The sequence below is a fragment of the Temnothorax americanus genome, unplaced genomic scaffold (assembly GCF_048541705.1).
Source record: "Temnothorax americanus isolate GAGA-0224 unplaced genomic scaffold, ASM4854170v1 Scaffold150, whole genome shotgun sequence".
Classification (NCBI taxonomy): Eukaryota; Metazoa; Arthropoda; class Insecta; order Hymenoptera; family Formicidae; genus Temnothorax; species Temnothorax americanus.
Window position 1 is genome coordinate 180,608 of NW_027509287.1, and position 19,291 is coordinate 199,898.

Below are 19,291 nucleotides of genomic sequence, written 5' to 3' on the forward strand. Positions count from 1 at the left end.
GCCATGTCCCATTACTTGGCCATTGATGGACATTTTATTTTTTATTAAGTTATATACATAAAGTAAGAAAAATATTTTTACTGATTTATGTTATTTGGTTATTCAGTGTCTTATATAAAAAATTATGCCACTAAACATTTTGTTTAAAATATTTAAAAAATTGTTTGAATTGTCGTGTGTAGTCAAATGCACCGTGAGTCTTCATTCACGTTTATTTAATTTCAGCTATACAAAGCCATGAAATGGACTTGGTTTACAATATACCTTAAACACACTCATACCAACTTTTTTAACTTAACGCGTGACACTGTTAATTCCTTATTCCATACTTTTTTAATTTCTTCTAGAAAAACCACCCCGTAAACCCTGCACGCCTAAACCCATAATTTGCACGTTAAACTCACACCCTAAACTCATGCAGTAATACTTGAACTAATCCGCTTCAGCAATATCAAGCCAAGAAACGGACATTATTCACCTATACACACACACATACCTTCTTACCGCAACGCGCAACAACTAATATTTCCTATATTTCTTTTATTTCTAAATTTTTCCCAAATCTCCTTTAGACTCATACCTCGCTTTGTCTCTAAAATAACATTCCTTACATCCTAAAACTAAAACTTATAAAACTTGAATTCTAAATCAATGCATATTCTCTCTAAACTTTATAATCCAAAACCTAATTCTCTCTTTTTCTTTATCCCTACCTTTACCTTAATATTACAACTATTTTCCTGTTTTTCAATCACATCTTAATATATTAATAATTATTTACCTTTACCTTCAAATATTAACGTAACTCTCTCATCATAATAAACTTGCCTAATAACAAATCTCTTGCTACCTAACTAATGCTATCCTATGTCTCCAGCTTTTCCAAACTCATCACACCTCCCTATATGCACCTACCTCCTCTTCTTTTTTATCTTCTTCATCTTCCTGATCTTTGAATTCATACCTAATTTAACTCGAATCACTTCTGTGCCCTCGGATCGCTCCATTCCTCTTCCTTATTTGCCAAATTCCTCGACACTGCTCCTCCTTCACTCCTAGTAAAATGCCTCCCAGCTCTTCTTCTCTCGTTCCCCCCGAAGCAACATTTATTTCCTCCTCGCATGCGCGTTCTTTAGTTATCTTCCCATGTCTCCTATCTACTGTTGCATAATTAATATACCTGGATTCGCCTCCGTGTCATCCAAAGATTCTAATATTTCCAAAAAACTGCTGCGACCTTTAAACTGTAATGTTCATACCTCCTAATTTTTCTCTCCTTCCGCATTTCCTCTTCTTTTTCTTCCATTCCATATCTCACCAAGACTTGCGTGTCCTAATTTTCCTATTTCCATCTTCTTTTACCTTTCCTTTCCTACAACACAGACAAGTTTCGCCAATCCTTGTTCCAGGAATACGCCAATAGCTTTCCTATACCTTTCTTATTTTTATCTCATCTCTTCTTCATCGTTGGCTTAACCTTTCCTCAACTATGCTTATCTTCTTTTACTTTCCATTTTTTGGAACACCTCTAGGCCCGCCCATCCTTGTGTCCTAGCTTTATTTCACCTTCCTTCTTTCCGTCTCCATTGACCCGGAACTTGAGATTTTCGACTGCTTTTTCTTCTTCCTTCTTTAATAATCCTCTTCACATTTAATCCTCCCTTGTTTCGTATAGCCTCTTCTATAACAGCGCTTTATTCACCTACCTCTTGTCCTCTTCTCTGTTTTCTATCCTTTATCTCCTCTTTCTCTTTATTATTCTTATTCTTGATCCTATACTTCCTAGTCTAAAATTTGTTCCAAACTAAGCTTTACATGTGTTCTGAGTTCAACCTGTCATCTTTTCAACTATCTTCTTAACCTATACTTAATTTACGGCCGAAGGCTCCTTAGCTAATCATTTACCATACAATCTTCTTTACAATTATCGATCGAAACCTTCCCTACTTTACCTACATTTTCTTTACCTTTACCGCCTTTTCCGCCTAACTGATTCGTCACCATAACCTCTTCCTACCACGTTCGCTAAACACTTCTATACTACTTTCCTCTACTTGCATCCTACTATCTCCCTTCATTCTCATCACATCTCCTACTTACACCCTATCTTTCCATTATCCCTACTTGCTATATACTAATCATTACCCCCAGAAACAAAGCTAAAATCGCACAACGCACTTTCACCGCTACCATTCACACACGCGCCATCTAACCAAGTCCTATTCACCGTGAGTCTTCATAAATTCTTTAAGATATGGCTAAGGAAAGTGTGATTCTTGCTAAGATGATAATAATCATAATATTAGATATTTCTGCATAAATAAAGTTTCTACATATATATATAATCTTAAGAATATTTATAATAAATAAAGAATAAAAAATTGCTCATTTAAATTGTTTTTTCAATAAAAATTTACATGGCTATGAATCAGTACGTGACAATCTTGCCTGCCCGAAAACTAGCCGGCTGTCCAGTTATCGGGCGAATCGTCATCTCAAGTGCTTACTTGTGTGTCCTAGTATCTAGCCGCAACACGCGTTCGAGTTTTTGTGCTTTGTTTTTAAGTTTTCTGTACGAAATTTGCAAGTATATTTATTGTAAACATTACTTGTAATGATAGTGTACTAAACTATATTATATTTTTTTTTGTTTTATGCATTTCTTTCGTTCATTTTTATTGACATGTAGTATATAACCTTAAATTGTAAATTCTTTGCCTGTCTGTTTTTGGAACCAAGAAAAGAGAACTTTCATCTAACAAATACTCTTGACAGATGGATGTCTAGTAGATTTAACTTTTGTAAATGTTTTTTTACTTTTCTGAACTAATTCTTTAAAACATCTTAATTTTGTTGCTGATGCTGAATTTATTGTCAAATTTTGAGCGATTCTTGGAGTCGCATCTGGATGTCTAACGACAAAAACTTTTCCTATCAGTATCTGCCTGGTTTATTATTCTTGAAAGGAGACTCAGTGATCAGTTTCTGCACTGCACACTGAAGATATTGAGATTTTGTTACAGGGAAACCTCTTGGGCTGCAATAGAAAATCCAGTCAACATCTTCAATGTCTGCAGAAACTTATCACTGAGTCTCCTTTAAAGGATAATAAACCAGGCACGCACTGGTGGAAAAGTTTTTGTCGTAGACATCCAGATGTGACTCCAAGAATCGCAAAAAATTTGACAATAAATTGAGCATCAGCAACAGAAGATATTTTAAAAAATTAATTTAGAGAAGTGAAAGAATTTTCTACAAAAGTTAAACCTACTGGACCTCCATCTGTCAAGAATATTTGTTAGATAAAAGTTTTTTTTTTTTAGTTCCAAAGGCAGACAGTGTATTAATGGCTCGTAAAGGATCAAAGTCTTTATAAAATTGTACATGTGCATGGTGATGAGAAAGAAAGCACAACTGTTTTGTTCACAGTAAATGCTAAAGGTACTAAGTATATTAACACTTATGTTACCACTTATGATCTTTTTCTGATATAAAAGGACACCAACAACTATTATAAACAGTCTGTTAAAAGTGTTGTATTGAAGTTTTAAGTGATTTAAATCTAATTATTAAATTAGTAGTAAAAATAAATTATTTATTAGATTGTAAAACTATTTTTTAATTAATAATAAATAAATTTATTTATTTAAAACATTAATAATAAAAATAAATTATTTATATTAGACTGTAAAAATTTTTTTTAAGATTATATTTTCTAACCTTTTAAGGGGTTAGAAACACAAGGTGGTCTAACCTCATTTCTTTATCCAATATTTTTATATTTTTAATTTTTCTAATGTTTTTTTATTAACTTATTTATTATTTTCTTTTTGCTTTTTTACTCTGCAAAATAAAATTCTTTTCATTAAAATTATTTTAATACACTTCAAAAGTCATGGCTAGTTACTAGGACCTCATAATTTGGACGCTGGGACAATCGCATTTTGGCTGGTCATGTATTGGTACATCGATGTCTACTACATTTTTATTTAATTTAAATAAAATACCGCAAAAAATATCACTTTCTTTACTCGTTTAAGTAGAAAATAGTTATAACTTCCTAAATAAAAAAGTTTTTTGTAGCATAAAATTAATTTTATGTATTAGATTTAAGATTTATTTTTTTCCTATGCTTAAGTGGCCAGTTATTGGTACTTTTACTTAATAATTTTTTTTTAACTTACTAGAGAGTAGTTGTAAGAAGGAAAAAACAATCTTTCCCCTCCCCCTCCCGCGACATGACAAGAGACGCTGCATTTATTTACTTTAAATTAAATTTCAGCCACTTTTGTAGTGCTGTCGCAGACAGCGTTGGTTGTCGGCTGCCTACGGAGTAGTAAACTATTGCATTCCGAGTTATTATTTGCCATGCTACGATCACCTTTAGGATTCTTTGACACTACGCCGTCCGGCAGAATATTAAACCGTTTTGGGAAGGATATTGACATAATAGACAACGTTTTACCTCCAAGTATTAGGGCTTGGTTGTTTTGTCTAGCATCGGTATGCGAGAGTTTTAGTTTTAATCTCAATATGTATCACTATACGAATCAATGTTTAGCAGAAACCACTGGTCCACCAATCAAGTACAAATATGATTAATTATATATACCGACGATTAATTGAAGAGTTTCCGGATTTCTCGCAATCTCTATTCTTCATTAATATCCATTAATGATCAGTAGATGACTATCAAAAGCGCGCGTTATTAATAAATTAATGAGTAATTATACGCCCGGCCTGACACCATACGTCTCTTTTCTCACAGCACAATCATACAAGATACCATCTCCATCACTTTTCTTATCTTATCGTTTATTATATATATTACTTGCACTTTATTTTTCTCTACAATTTATTATTTGTACTCATATTTATTGTCTCTCTTTAATTATGTGCACCTCAATTCATGTGTGACTGCAGTGAGGAACTTGCATATTTACGTTTAGATGAATCAGGTGATGAGCAACTAATGAAAATAAACATTGCCGATTATAGAGCCTTAAGATAACTCTCTTAGGGCCAAAGCACATATGACAGTCGTAGTCGTGGACGTAAGTAACGCATAAGCTTTGACGTATCGTAATTTGTCAGGTCGAGGACTACGACTGTCGTATATCGCTACGCCATGTTATGTGCTTTAGCTCTTACTCATTCACTCACTCACTCACTCACTCGCTCATTCACTCACTCACTCACTCACTCGTAAAAAGCCTCGGTACATCCAACGCGACACAATTCGCGGACGCAAATCTGATATGTAAAAAAAAACTCATTTTTAACTCGATAAATCATAAAGTTGATTACGATCGTTGTAGGCGTAACAGTATTCGCAATGGCGCTATTCCTGGCTAAAGGGACGGTAGTCGCCTCTAGGCGTATCTTCGAGAGTACGCTGCAACACGTTCTTCACAACCCAATGTCATTCTTTGACAGAACTCCGACTGGCCGAATTCTTAGTCGGGTTGGTAAAGACATTGATGTTATTGACAATATCCTACCGGTTATTCTGCGTACTTGGATCACTTGCCTCTTTTCGGTATGATATTCTCATATAACTAACGCACTATTGTATAAGTAACGATCTCTGTGACAAGTTGTTATGGATTAATATTACGTCTCTTATTTGTCGAACGATACTTGCAACAGATATCGATATATTTTCCCCTCTTTCTTTTTTCTTGTTTCAGTTCATATTTAAATTTGCTTTCGAGTATTGACACTTTGCACGAACTATTCTCGTTGTTTTTTTTTTATTGTATTGTTAAATGATTTACGTTCCATCAGCAATTTATTTTGTATATTAATCAACGTTGATTTTACATCAGAATCGAGGATGAGAGATCAAGTTCAATATGTATTTAAAAATTCGAATCAAATCCAATAATCAAATTTTATTTTCTAAAATTTAAATAATATTTATAAGAAATATTTCATAGTTCTTATGTGCTTCACTGTGCTTACAAAGTAATCGATCCCGACTAGTTAGTTTCGAATTTTAGAATGAGTGTCTGCAAGATTTGAACTTATAAATGTACTTGTAAATAGTTTATATCATGAAGAATCGGAACAAGTGTTATTCGAACTCTGAGAATAAAGTTGTTAGTTTAAAGAATGTATAAATGTGTAAAGATTTTAAGTAACTTTTATTCTGTATTTTTAATCATATTTTTGTTATTTAATTTTTGTTAGATTTATTTTAACGATTGATAATCTAATCTATTTGTAATTATCAAAAGATAAAATAATTGTCGCTGATTTTGATTCGAGGGAACATAAAATTTCTAATAAAGTACATGAAAGATTCGAACATATTTAATTTAGATTCGAGTCCACTTGGAAGTAATATTCTTGTTTTTCGAGGTACTCATTGAGGGTTCAAACCTATTTAGTTCAAGTTCGAATCTACTTGAGAGTACTGCTTTTATTTTTCGAAGCAATTATAGAGAGTTCGAAACTATGCTAACAGATTTGAATCTACTTGTAAAATACTTAATCCCATCGCTAATCAGAGTTACTTGAAACTCGATAACATTTACAAATGCGAAATGAAAAAAGAAGTACTTTTTTCTTCTCTCTATTGATAAAATTGTGCGTTGGTGGATAATTGTTCTGCACATTTAAATATATAGAAACTCGATTGACGCGCAAAGAGTTAAAAAATGCGGATTTCCGGCAGTAGAAACGTATATTCTAACGAATTTTGGTTTAACTTTTCTGTCGAATTTGGATCTGACTGCTCATTGGAAGTTTAAATGTAGCATTATTTTGAATAACAGAGCTTGGAGTTTTAGAAGAAACGGCAAAATATATATATAAGTAACGTAGCGCTAGCCTGCCGGCTAAGCGTGTATGGGCACGGGCACGGGTACGCTACTTGATGCGTGTGAGAAGTTGCCGGTAATCAGCACAGCACGGTGGATCGACAAGATGAATAGGATACGAAAGGACATGGTAAGAAATATCCTCGATGCTATTTGCCTGGCTCGAACAGCATTTTAGCGGCTTACCCGTGTGTCTTGTGCGTTCAGCCGGTCAGATAACAGCCACGATTTGGCTACTTTCTTCCTCAGCTTAATTTTTCGCCAAATTCGTTAAACGATACGTTTCTGTTAACGATATCCGTTGTTTCAAGAGTACCCTGCCTGGAGCAAAATAGTGATGGGACATTTGAAAAAAAAAAAAAAAAAAAAGAACATCCATGTACGAGATTGATCGATAAGTCCTAATTCTGGCAGTTTGTTAGGACTTAACCGAAGATATAACTGCGAGAGAAACACGCAAAGTCGTATCAACGAATCGTACCTTGTCTGTGGTGTTAAAATTCAGCTCAGTTATCTTATATTTGAGTTTTATTTTATGAAAGGATAACGTGATTCACGAGAATGCTTCTGCCGGATTTTATATTGTTCCATTCAGTCGCATCGCATATCTTAAAATTCATTGATCGAGCGGTTGATCATGGTGTGTGCTAATTGCTTTATTTTAGGAATAAAACGTAGGACCAGATATCTCGCTGCTCGCCTTTTTCGGAAGATGCTATCGTTAATGATGTTCATTTCGTTAATGATTTTTTGTTTACTGTCAGTATATACGTGTTTGGATTCGACGAGTTAGAGGCACTAAAGCCTTGTATACACGATACTAGAAATCGGTCCGAATTTCGGTTTAAGTCAATGAAACTGCTGCTTTTCTGTAAGAGCTACAAGTTGATTGGCTTAAACCGAAACTCGGACCGATTTCTAGTATCGTGTACCCAAGGCTTAAAGAATGATAATTGTTTCGATTTTTTTCACAAACTGCTTAAGGGTCGGCAGGAGACACGGTGGAGACCTCTGTTGGGTTGGGTTAGCTGCGAGTATTTTATTTATTATAAATTTTTAAGAGCCAAAAAATGGAACATCCGGCTCTGTACCGGGTTGCGGCTGATCTTACTGATTAAAACGAGCATAATTTTAATGAGATTTGTTAATTAATTTGGCTAAAATTTGGGAAAAACGAATCCGTAATTCGACATATTGGTCGGCCGGCCGGAATTGTTCAGTTATTTCTTACATTTCTATTGTCTTTTCTAGGGAAAACGGAATAATTCCGATGCATGGGAATCTATTCCAAAAAGTTCCATAATTCGGTTTTAACATTTTTTCTTTAAGCGGTATCCATAATTAATGTAGAGAATCTAAGCCGATTTTTAGTACTTTTTGAATTAAAAAAAAAAACTAAATTTGAGAAAGTTATAGCTTGCTAAAGTTTCTTTGACGGCAACTTCGAAAGGTACGACGTTATTTCTTATATAACCCCGATAGCACCAATATCCTATAAATATTCATATAACGTCCATAGGCATTCTGGACATAATATGGACATCCATAGGATATTGTGTGCTGTCTGGGAAGGTATGACGTCACAACACATTTTCGTGTACTATATTTTCTTCAATTTTGAAGATATTGCAAAGAAAGTATGCCACAATCTATCAGACCGCTTAATAAAAAAAATTTATGTTAAAACCAAATACGTGCCCTGGAGCCTTAATATCGCTCAAAACGGAATTAGCTTCGTCAAATCATTTTTACATCGCTTAGCAAACTCTACAATTGTTTTATCTTCTTACATTTGTATTAAATCTTTTTATATTTATTTTTTTCTGTTACTGTTTGAGAACGTTACTGTTAATTTTAACTTGCCTAACAACTGTCGTCGTGACAATTTGTACAACTATTGTATATATAAATCATAGTGCAACCGCATAGTGTAGTAATCATTCAGGGAATGGACACAATTATACCAGTAATATTCGTGTACAAAAATGGTCTTGCTTGTGCTTGATAACGCTTATTACTTTATTACTTGCTTGTGTAACATCCTCCTAATTACGATTCTGCCTTCTGGGAACGTGTGATTTATTTGTATTTCTTATTGCTCTACATATATATATATATATATATATATATATATATATATATATATATATCCTGTCTGGTATGCCACACAGCAAACTTCACACCTTCGCATAATATGAGATCAGAACAGTAGTTTAAGTCCATAATATTGCCAAATTACATTTGATAATCGAGCAGCATTACAATAGAAAACAAGTAGAAACTTGCACATTGTTTCCTCGTAGTTTTTAATTGTGCAAGTAGAAACTTGCACATTGCTTCCTCATAGTTCCTAAGTGTGCAAGTTTTTATTTTATTCGAGGTATAATTATCGGTATTTATTTGTTTTGGCTTCCTCATAGAGGAAGCTTTGTTAGCAAAGGTTCTGATTTCACACTTAACTCTTTTGGGGACTGTAAATAATTATATACATTCACTAAAAAATACTAAAAATACTTGTCCACTTAAAAACTAAAACAATACTTTATCGATAAAAAAAAATCAGCCCGATATTATAAATATTTGAGATAGCGATTTATTTTTAATTTTATTATATTTTCCAGTCTTTTTTCTACCCCTATTTCATATATAATTGGTTAAAATTTGGTTGATCAGATCAAGTTTTATAAAGCTTCTATGTATGTACGAATTCTTCGAAATTTCAAATGTGTGTAATACGAGATCTGATCAATCAAATTTTAATGAATTATATATGAAATAGGGGTAGAAAAAACTGGAAAATATAATAGAATTAAAAATAAATCGCTATCTCAAATATTGAGAAAGCGGCAGCGTAAAACACATTTTTCAAAAAAAGGAAAATCTGCATAAAATCTATACCGGTAGACCGATTTCAATAAAATTTGAGGAGGACATACTTTCTATGATACTCTATTTGTGTGCAAAAATTCAAACTGGTATCTAAAAAATTGTAGAAGTAGATGCGTGTACAAAAATCCGTACACACACACACACACACACACACATTCATACATACTTCCGGACATTTTTTACTAATATGATTTTTCGACATTTTAGAACATTCTAAACCTATTTCCATCAAAATCTCGAAAAAAAAATTTTTCACCATTACAAAGCTTCCTCTATGAGGAAGCAAAAGAATAAATATAAATCTCGTTTATAGCAGTTGTTCGGCACTTTCAATAAACCGCATTGAATAAAGAAACAAAACACGTTTAAGTCTGATAATGTCAAGAGCTATTCTTTAGTCGTGTAATACATGGTTCGTCTAACGTATAACACATTGACTGTTTATGAGATAAGTTTTCGTTAAATTCTTGCTGATTATCGTTTTTTTTTTTCTACGAATCGCGCATACCGTATCAGGTGCGGTTACAATGAAAGTCATCCATGTCTGATGTTGTAGCGATGGCGAGCTTTTTCTGCGATTTGGCACCGCAGCTGGGCTGTTGGTTGGCTGCTCGCCAGATGCACATAGTGATGCTGCGTGCTGTGATGCGTGCCCCATTGACCTTCTTTGATACGACTCCTATTGGTCGTATTATCTCCAGGTTTGCTAAAGACGTGGACGTACTGGATACATCTCTTCCCCCACAAATTTCTGATACCATCTATTGCTTGTTCGAGGTAATTCTTTCGTAGCGTGCCGAGAATACCAATTGGGATCTCCTTATCATTGCTTTCCCATATCTTCTCGACCTCGCAGTTTGAGTTTCATACGTGTACCATCACTATCCACCAGAAAACTTTGCGTACACCTTAGACTGCGATCAGATATGTCGTTATCCCCGGATATATAACTTGTGTTTCTTAAGAGGTGCCTGAATAATGGTGGTATTGGTATATTATTATACGCTGGACACTTTGAATGGGATATAATGCCGTTTGTAGCTTTGCAAACTGGTTTCAAAAATACATTCGGAACACGTGGAATAAATGTGCCGTAGAACCTGCCATCGAGTATAATTGTGTCCGTTCTCGCAGAACGACTACAGTCGATGAGTTACTCTGTCTATACCGGAGTAAAAAGTTTAGCAGTACCGAGTTTGACTTGAGAGAAACTTAAGCATATCTTGACGCTAATGCTTGTATGTATTTGTCTAATGCACAGCGATAATCATATTCATGGTACATGTTGGTGGGCCTATGAAACGACCAGCGCTAGCTTGTCTTTCTTTTGTATAAAACGTCTGCTGTCCGGAAGAGATATGAGCGCTTCATTCAATAGAATTTCTGCATGGGATATATTATCAGTTTCTTTTTATTTATAGTTTTCTTATGAAGCTGATTCGTTCGATCAACTTTGCGTATTCTTTATACTTACATATATTTTTTGACACGCAGATATATTTTCCTGTTCCGATTAATTTATATCACATACAATATGATAATATCAACATCTCGAGTTTTCTACATTATGAGAATAATGATGAAGCGGAATATTTTCTGTGTTATTAACGGTATGTATGCATTGCAGGTGATAGCTACTCTCGTTGTCATAAGCTACAGTACACCTATATTTGTCGTGGTGATACTGCCAATAGGCGCGATTTATTACTTTATTCAACGTTTTTACGTTGCAACGTCACGCCAATTAAAACGATTAGAGTCCGTGTCGAGATCTCCTATATATTCGCATTTTAGTGAATCGGTAACTGGTATGTTCAAAAGTTATATACGCATGTCCTATAATATTTTACTTAATAAAAATTTACGTTCCTGAAATAATCTACTTATCTGTCATGTAGGTGCGCAAATAATTAGAGCGTACGGTGTACAAGAACAATTTATTCATGAATCTGAAAATAGAGTAGATTTCAATCAAGTGTGTTACTTTCCTAGCATTATTGCAAACAGGTATATCTTTACATGATGATATAACTACATTTTTATATGCATAATTGTTAACTAAAATGCATATGTTGTAGATGGCTGGCCGTGAGATTGGAGATGGTTGGAAATTTAATTATATTCTTTGCAGCATTATTCGCTGTTTTAAGTAGAAATACTATGAGTTCAGGTCTCGTTGGTCTGTCGGTCAGCTATGCCTTACAAGTAAGATATAATTAACTACATATATACAATATAGCGACGGTTTTAGCATTATATTAGCAATGTGGTATTTTCTATTATGTCACTCGAACGTTTCTGATAAAACTAAGTTAAAGTATCAAAAGCGCTTAGAAATCGATACATACAACTTTGGTGATATTTATATGTTCCTTTGGTACTTTGTGAAAGGATTATATGTATTCATATATGAGGATTGATGTTATGTTTGCTACAGATTACCCAGACCTTAAATTGGCTGGTGCGCATGACGTCTGATGTCGAGACTAATATCGTCGCGGTAGAGAGAATAAAAGAGTACGGTGAGACCGCACAAGAAGCGCCATGGAAGAACACAGAATACACGCCTCCGAAAGAGTGGCCTAAGCACGGTCGCGTCGACTTTAAGAACTTTAAAGTTCGCTACAGGGAGGGATTGGATCTCGTGCTGAACGGCCTGACATTCAGCGTTCTCGGCGGAGAAAAGATCGGCATAGTAGGCAGAACCGGCGCTGGAAAGTCATCCTTGACATTGTCGCTCTTCAGAATAATCGAGGCCGCCCACGGAAAGATTTTGATCGATGATATCGATATTTCTAAGCTAGGTCTTCACGATCTGCGCTCGAGATTAACCATCATTCCTCAGGATCCCGTATTGTTCTCCGGAACGCTAAGGATAAATCTGGATCCTTTCGATTGCCACTCCGATGAAGAAATCTGGAGAGCGTTGGAGCACGCTCATCTGAAATCATTTATAGAAAGTATGAGTCTTTGATGAGTGATCTTCCGTTAGGAAATTTCGATAAATCCTACTTTTGAAAAATATGTATAATTCTTATTTTTATTTCTTTTCTTTTTTCTAGACTTGCCAAACGCTCTTTTACATGAAGTTTCTGAAAGTGGAGAGAATTTAAGCGTAGGGCAACGACAGTTGATCTGCTTGGCGAGAGCGTTACTTAGGAAAACGAAAGTTCTCATATTGGACGAGGCAACAGCCGCGGTTGATTTAGAGACGGATGATTTAATTCAGACTACGATCCGCCAAGAATTTAAGGATTGTACAGTTCTCACAATAGCCCACAGGCTCAACACTATTTTAGATTCTGACAGGTATTTTTAAAATTATTTTAATGTTGTATTTCGCGTGTGTTTGTACGTGTGTACTATAATTATTTTATTTTGAATAGTATTTAGAACTGTATTTATATGCAAATTTATCTTTCTTTACAAGATAACTAAATAATAATATTCCAGTTCTTACTAATTTCTTGTTTTTTTTCTCTTTAATTGTTCTGAATAGAAAACTATAATCCTATATAAATACAAATATTTTAAAATGTAATTCAAAAGTTTTTTAATTATAAATCGATGTCTCATGGAGATTTAAAAAAAATGAAAAAAACGTTATGAGAGAGATAAAAGTATCAAAATAAATGTAGATTATTTAAACTTTATTTCCGAGTTATAATAAATTCCAAAAAATGTTTGAAATGCGCACCATTGTACATTTGTGCTTGTTAATGTCAGACCATATCGGAACGTGCCGTATTGCACATTACAGCGGAAGTTTGGGTGACTATGTTAATTTTAGCTTCCGCTTTTATTAGAAATAAATAAAATAATTTTCTATATTGGTTTGGGGCTGTTCAATTATCATGATACGATCGCAAAACTATTTTCTATTTTTGGCTTATATCACAAATAATAATGTTTCAGGGTGATCGTATTGGACAAAGGTCTGATCGTTGAATATGATTCTCCGGAAGTGCTACTTCGCAATCCATCTAGCTCTTTCTACAGTATGGCTAAGGACGCAGGTCTAGCTGCTTAAGCAAAAAAAGAAAAAGAGTTCATATCACGTAATGATTTTTTTAGCGCCTGTATTCGCGTTATTCGCGAACCAACGTTAAAGTAAGCGACACGCATGGTTGCGTTCGAAAACTTTACTCGGATACACACCGCGTCGTTCTATCTTTGTTACGTACTAAAAATTGAACAAAGACAGAACGACGCTGATGTGCACCCGAATGAAGTTTTCGAACGCAGCTCAGAAAGCTATAAAACAAAAAAAACGCGTAGCCTTAGCATTAATTTGTATAGTGAAATATTTCTATGAACAAGCGAGAACGTTTAATGTAACCGACTGTGCAAGTACGCTGAATTATCGTCAAAATTGTTGCTAGATCTTATCCTGTGACAAATAATGAGTTCTCGATTGCACTGTCGATTATCAAACCTTATATATCCTAGAAATAAGTAGTGAGGTCTTTCATTACGAAGCAAGCAATGCGACACATTATCGTTTCTGAATTATCGTCGATATCCGATATCCAACTTTAACTAGGCAGTGATCGGGTGGATTCCTATAATGAATAGTACGTCAGCATTTTGATAAAAAAGAATCAATTAATTATTTTTTGCAATGCGCTTTGTGCCCCTCTTAAAAATAATCTGTATAACTTATAGTGCAATTAACGTACTTAAATTATAAACGTTTTTACACAACATTACGGCAGCTTTTTTTATTTACACATTTCTAGAGCAACAGCATTTGATTAATATTGCATATGTAATAATTAATATTATATTAAATCAATATTATATTTAATATTGATATACAATGAGATATGGTATTATATCATTATTATATGTTATTAATGATGTACTTACGGAATGTAATAGTGTCGGATAATTTTTAAGCAAATAATATTGGTTTGAATAGTATTTGCGAGCCAAGGTTTTGGGAATATGTTCCTAAAATATTCAGTCAAGCGATAGGAATTTTTGCACCTGATAACTTTCGAGTTAAATTAAATAGAGCCAATTTGAATAGTTTCGATTTTACTAAAGTAATACTATCAACAAATGTGTGTACAGTGATCGATAAAAGTGCGTATTCATTCAGATTATAAAAAGAAGAGGAATGAGAACAAAAAGTTGATCGTGATTATTCCAAATAACCCATCAATTTAGAGCTTTAAAATACCATTTTGAGATCTAGAATACTGTTCTCACAATTACTGCTTTATAGGGTGCTTTCCATTTACTGACACAAGTCGACACAAGTGTTATTCTGTCTTTGTTAATCATTGAATGCAACAAAAGATAGAATGACGTTGTGTCGACTTGTGTCGATAAATGGAAAGCACTCAATAACATTTGGGATGTGTTCTCTAGATTTGAGTGCACAATTTGGATTTCTTTTCCCCGGACTATATCGTTCACTTAAAAAAGTGCATTTTTATTTTAATATTTTCCTGTAATATATGACAATCAGTCGCAATATTAACATGATTTATTGTTACTTTGTTAAATCACACACACACACACACACACACACACACACACACACACACACACACACACACACACACACACACACAAAATGTTAATAGATCTCGATTGAGGTGTATTTTAATCTGACATTTACTGAATACTTACCTTATTAAGAAACTGGATACAAATTAATTTTAAACCGACATTCAGTACCGCTTATACGTAACATAATATTTTATTTTTATAAATCACTTGTTGATGCGAATAATAACGTTGCAATGGCCGTTTTAATTTAGTACACATTTCGTATGCAGCAAAAGTATTTAGGAAAGTAATGCAATATCACATTTTATTGTATATACTCCATCTCTTTATAAAGTTTCATGTATGTATTACCCAAAGTATAGTTATGACATTTGTGCCTATTTTACAAAGAACAAAGAGAAATCGCATTTATCGAAAATTTATATATACTACATAAACATTTAAAACTATAACTCGCGTACTTTATTTCTTTTCGCGTTTGATCACGTTCATAGGTAAATCATAATTTAGACTCTTAAACTAGTATTTACTATTTTTTATAGCAATCGTATATGTAGTAGATTTGTATAGTATTTTAATCTCTTTAATATCTTATATTATCAGATTATCATTGGATACTTTTGAGAGTACTAACATTGCGTTAAACTTGCCTTCTATTTGCCACTCTATTTATAAAAATAAGGCTGCTGAAAATGAGATAATTAGAAGTCATTCTACAATCGCCTAGTGCCCTATTAAAGTTCCATCATTTGGAAATAATAATTTTTAATATTTGTGAAGAAAGATAGACGGCTCGCATGGCCCTTGAAAAAAAGCAGTAGCCATTAAACTTATAACAGGAAGAAAGTGAAATGTATCCGAGATACAAATGTAAAAGCCAAACGTCAAGTTAACCAAGTTTCATCAGCACTCAATGCAATTTATGTAATAAACTTGGGCCTTCTTTCGCAAAACTACAAGACTCGCAGATCTGGTGTAATTACCAAATCGTGACTAGAAAATACTTCCGTACCCTACTGTATAAAGTTCTAAATTTAGCGAGAGATCTTTGTTCGCAATTTTATTAGTAAGGTATAATTTAAATCAAAATTTAAAAAAACCGTTTGGTTAAACTGTTACACGGTAATTTACATTTTTCATCAAATATTATTGGAAGTTTTGTTTTATGAAATTTGACCCTGCGTTAATGTGTTCATATAAAACTTTCGTTATCGATGTTGCTTACATATCGAACATACTTCCAATCTGTTTTTTGTGCGAAGTTAGAAATCTGTCTTGCCATTCATAAAACTACCGATATTAATACAATAAGATATTATTTTAATTCTTGACTAACTCTTTCGAACTTAGCAATGTAATAAATTACCGTGTCGGACGTGTGTTCATCAAATTGGAATGAAAATTTACGAATTCAATGTTCAAGGTTCGTTTCAAAAATCTGACTCGAAAGAGTTACGCAAGATTAATCATTTTCCACAATTATATGTTGCGAAGAGAAAATGCGGAATTATATTTTGACGCGTATTATTTCCATTGTTAATAATATATAAATTAAACCACGCATTAAATATCTTTTAACTTTTTATTTAAAAATTACGCTCATGGCTTTAGTTAAGTTACCTTTCGTTTTTAGTAGCATGCGTATCGCGGAACCGAATTTTTCGTACCTCGAACAAATAGCGGCGATGAATTGTATGTACGTCCCTCTTTTAGCAGTTTTTTTTAATTCACATTCTGAAGTTTTTACGATATCAGTGTTATGTAGATTATATTAAAACAGCAAAGACATGTAAACAGTAATCTTTAATCTATGTTTCAAATTTTAATACACGTTTCTCATTCGTTATGTACCTTAGATATAATACTAAGCATTAAAAAAGAAAGCTAAAAAGAGCCAGGGAATAAGCTCTACTATATCGTAATCTGTATTATACACGCGCATGCGAGAGAGCTTACTAACGACAATCTCGCGGAAGGAAAAGTGCCTTCTTGTAAGAACAAAAAAAAAACAAGTAAAAAAAATAGTGCAAATTAGAAATTTGCACTTGGCTTCCTCATAGAGGAAGTGATGTCTTAAGATCACGGTCTTACATACAGGTCTCTCAACTCTGATGTGTGTATGTGCCAAATTTACCGAAATTTCTACAGGGTGTCAAAAATAAAAGTAACCACCCGAATAGAGGGGGTAGATTGGGTCAAACTGAAAAGAAAAGTCTCGTACCATTTTGCAAAATTCGCAATATTTAACGAGTTATTAAATAAAACGTCTGAGCGAATGCGCGCACAAGGAGCGATAGAGGCGGGCCTCGGCGGCTGGCTGGGCTGGCACGGTGCCCGGCGCCCGGCGCGCGGCGAGCGGTGGGGGTCGAGAGACGAGCGGCGAGCGGGGCGCGGCGCGGCGCGGCGAACGTCGAGCGACAGATGTTATACACTGCGACGAAAAAGTATTAGAGCCAGCCCATACTAAACTTACGATAATTCTTTCGCGTAAACGGGATTTTGTAGTAACTTACAATAATTTACTCCGCATAAACGAGTGAATTATCGTAAGTTACTACAGAAGTAACGCGCTCGCGTAAACGTAGTAACAGTAGGTAGCACACGTATTGGCTATTGCATAGGCATTGCCGTAACGTCTTACGCCTTAGATAATATTAATTAGTTTAGCTTGAATTATGTGTAATAAAAACATTTAATTTTAGTAAATTTAATTATTTTGCATGTCAAAGTTTACGAGGTTTACCACAAGCCTTACTTTAACTTTTGTTTATGTTATAATAACTTTAATGGTGCGTGTCCACCTGCGAGTAAAACTTGAGAGTAGCTCTCGAGATTGATTCTCGCAAATGGACATATTCCTAAAGAGTACCTATAACGGAGAATGAATCGCAGCTCTCGGCGAGCAAACTTCAAGACCTACTCGCAAATCGACACGACGTTATTTTACTCTCGGAGATCAGCTCGCCAAGCTCGAACGCTGTTCGTATTTTGAGAGCTACATGATGACACAAAGGAACTTATTGAATAATGCGGAAATCATGAACCATTGTAGAATACTACTGTGACAGAAATAAAAGTTTTTTTAATTTTTATGTTTTGCGAATAAAGTGCGAAAAATTCATAATTTAAAGAATTAGATAAGAATATTTTTAATACATTCTCTGCTTATTACATGGTCAATAATTAGTAACACTTTAGTTTTACATACTTTGCACGTTTTAGTTACAGCGTTGAAATTAAATACATTTTTACATCGCAAATTAAGTACATTAAAAAAAAATTATTAAATATTTACATGTAAAAATCTAACATCAAGGTATTTCGCAAACTGAAAACTAAATAATAATATCGCACTATGTATTACACTTCACAACTTGTAAGTCTGCAGAAACTTTTTATTGTTTGGAGTCTTCAATCTCAAGCTCTCTAATTAAAGCAGATCCAGCACCGAATGTACACCTGCGATCAATCCATTGCTTGACCCAGAAGGTCTTTTTGTTGTTTCAACGGCACTATAGCTCAAGTTCAAGCCATAGCCTCCTGAAGTTCGGCCTGTATAAAATCCGAGGCCTCCCTTCTGCTTTCTTAGAGATACACTCTCGGCGGGTTGCCATTAACCCTTCCGAGAGGTGGCGATCAAATAAAAACCGCGGACAATTTTCGGTCGGATTTGAACTCGGATCTTCAGCTCGTTAGAGCAGCGCATATCTTTCTGCGCCATGATCGCCCTTTTCCTTTTTAAAATAATGCTAGTCACTATAGCAGCCGCAAGTTTTTTCGTTTACGCGACATTATGATGTCACCACTCTCAGACATCAACTAAAAAAATACGTAAGTGGATACGGTTTTGAGAGAACTCTCCGAAAAAATACTCTTCGGATTCTCGCGAGATGCTCGCGAGAATACAATGTCAGAAAAATTACTTTCAAATGGACAGTGTCAGAATAACTCGAGAGATATTCTCGAGAGTTTTAAGGCGCGTGTCCACCTGCGAGTAAAACTCTCCAAAGTAGCTCTCGAGTTATTCTGACACTGTCCATTTGAGAGTAATTTTTCTA

The 19,291-nt window shown here is 34.3% G+C and overlaps 1 protein-coding gene and 1 long non-coding RNA gene across 8 annotated transcripts in view; one reads left to right on the forward strand and one right to left on the reverse strand.

The window, feature by feature from the left end:
- Positions 1-17,127, forward strand: part of Mrp (Multidrug-Resistance like Protein 1) — a 54,430-nt gene extending 37,303 nt beyond the window's left edge. For 4 of the 7 annotated variants that reach the window (XM_077402336.1, XM_077402329.1, XM_077402332.1 and 1 more), the window contains 7 exons: positions 5,319-5,539; positions 11,341-11,521; positions 11,612-11,720; positions 11,792-11,918; positions 12,151-12,673; positions 12,776-13,022; positions 13,629-17,127. In XM_077402336.1, coding sequence (XP_077258462.1) covers positions 5,319-5,539; positions 11,341-11,521; positions 11,612-11,720; positions 11,792-11,918; positions 12,151-12,673; positions 12,776-13,022; positions 13,629-13,743 — 1,523 coding nt within the window. In that variant the 3' untranslated portion in view covers positions 13,744-17,127. Of the gene's footprint in view, positions 1-4,282; positions 4,504-5,318; positions 5,540-10,269; positions 10,491-11,340; positions 11,522-11,611; positions 11,721-11,791; positions 11,919-12,150; positions 12,674-12,775; positions 13,023-13,628 lie in introns of all 7 variants that reach the window. The other 3 variants (XM_077402331.1, XM_077402335.1, XM_077402330.1) reach the window with 2 other exon arrangements.
- Positions 180-2,494, reverse strand: LOC143895301 (uncharacterized). The gene is made up of 2 exons (XR_013256272.1): positions 1,435-2,494; positions 180-1,372 (listed from the first exon to the last, which is right to left on the reverse strand). It is a non-coding gene; the product is annotated as an uncharacterized LOC143895301 (long non-coding RNA).
- Positions 17,128-19,291: the final 2,164 nt, after the last annotated feature.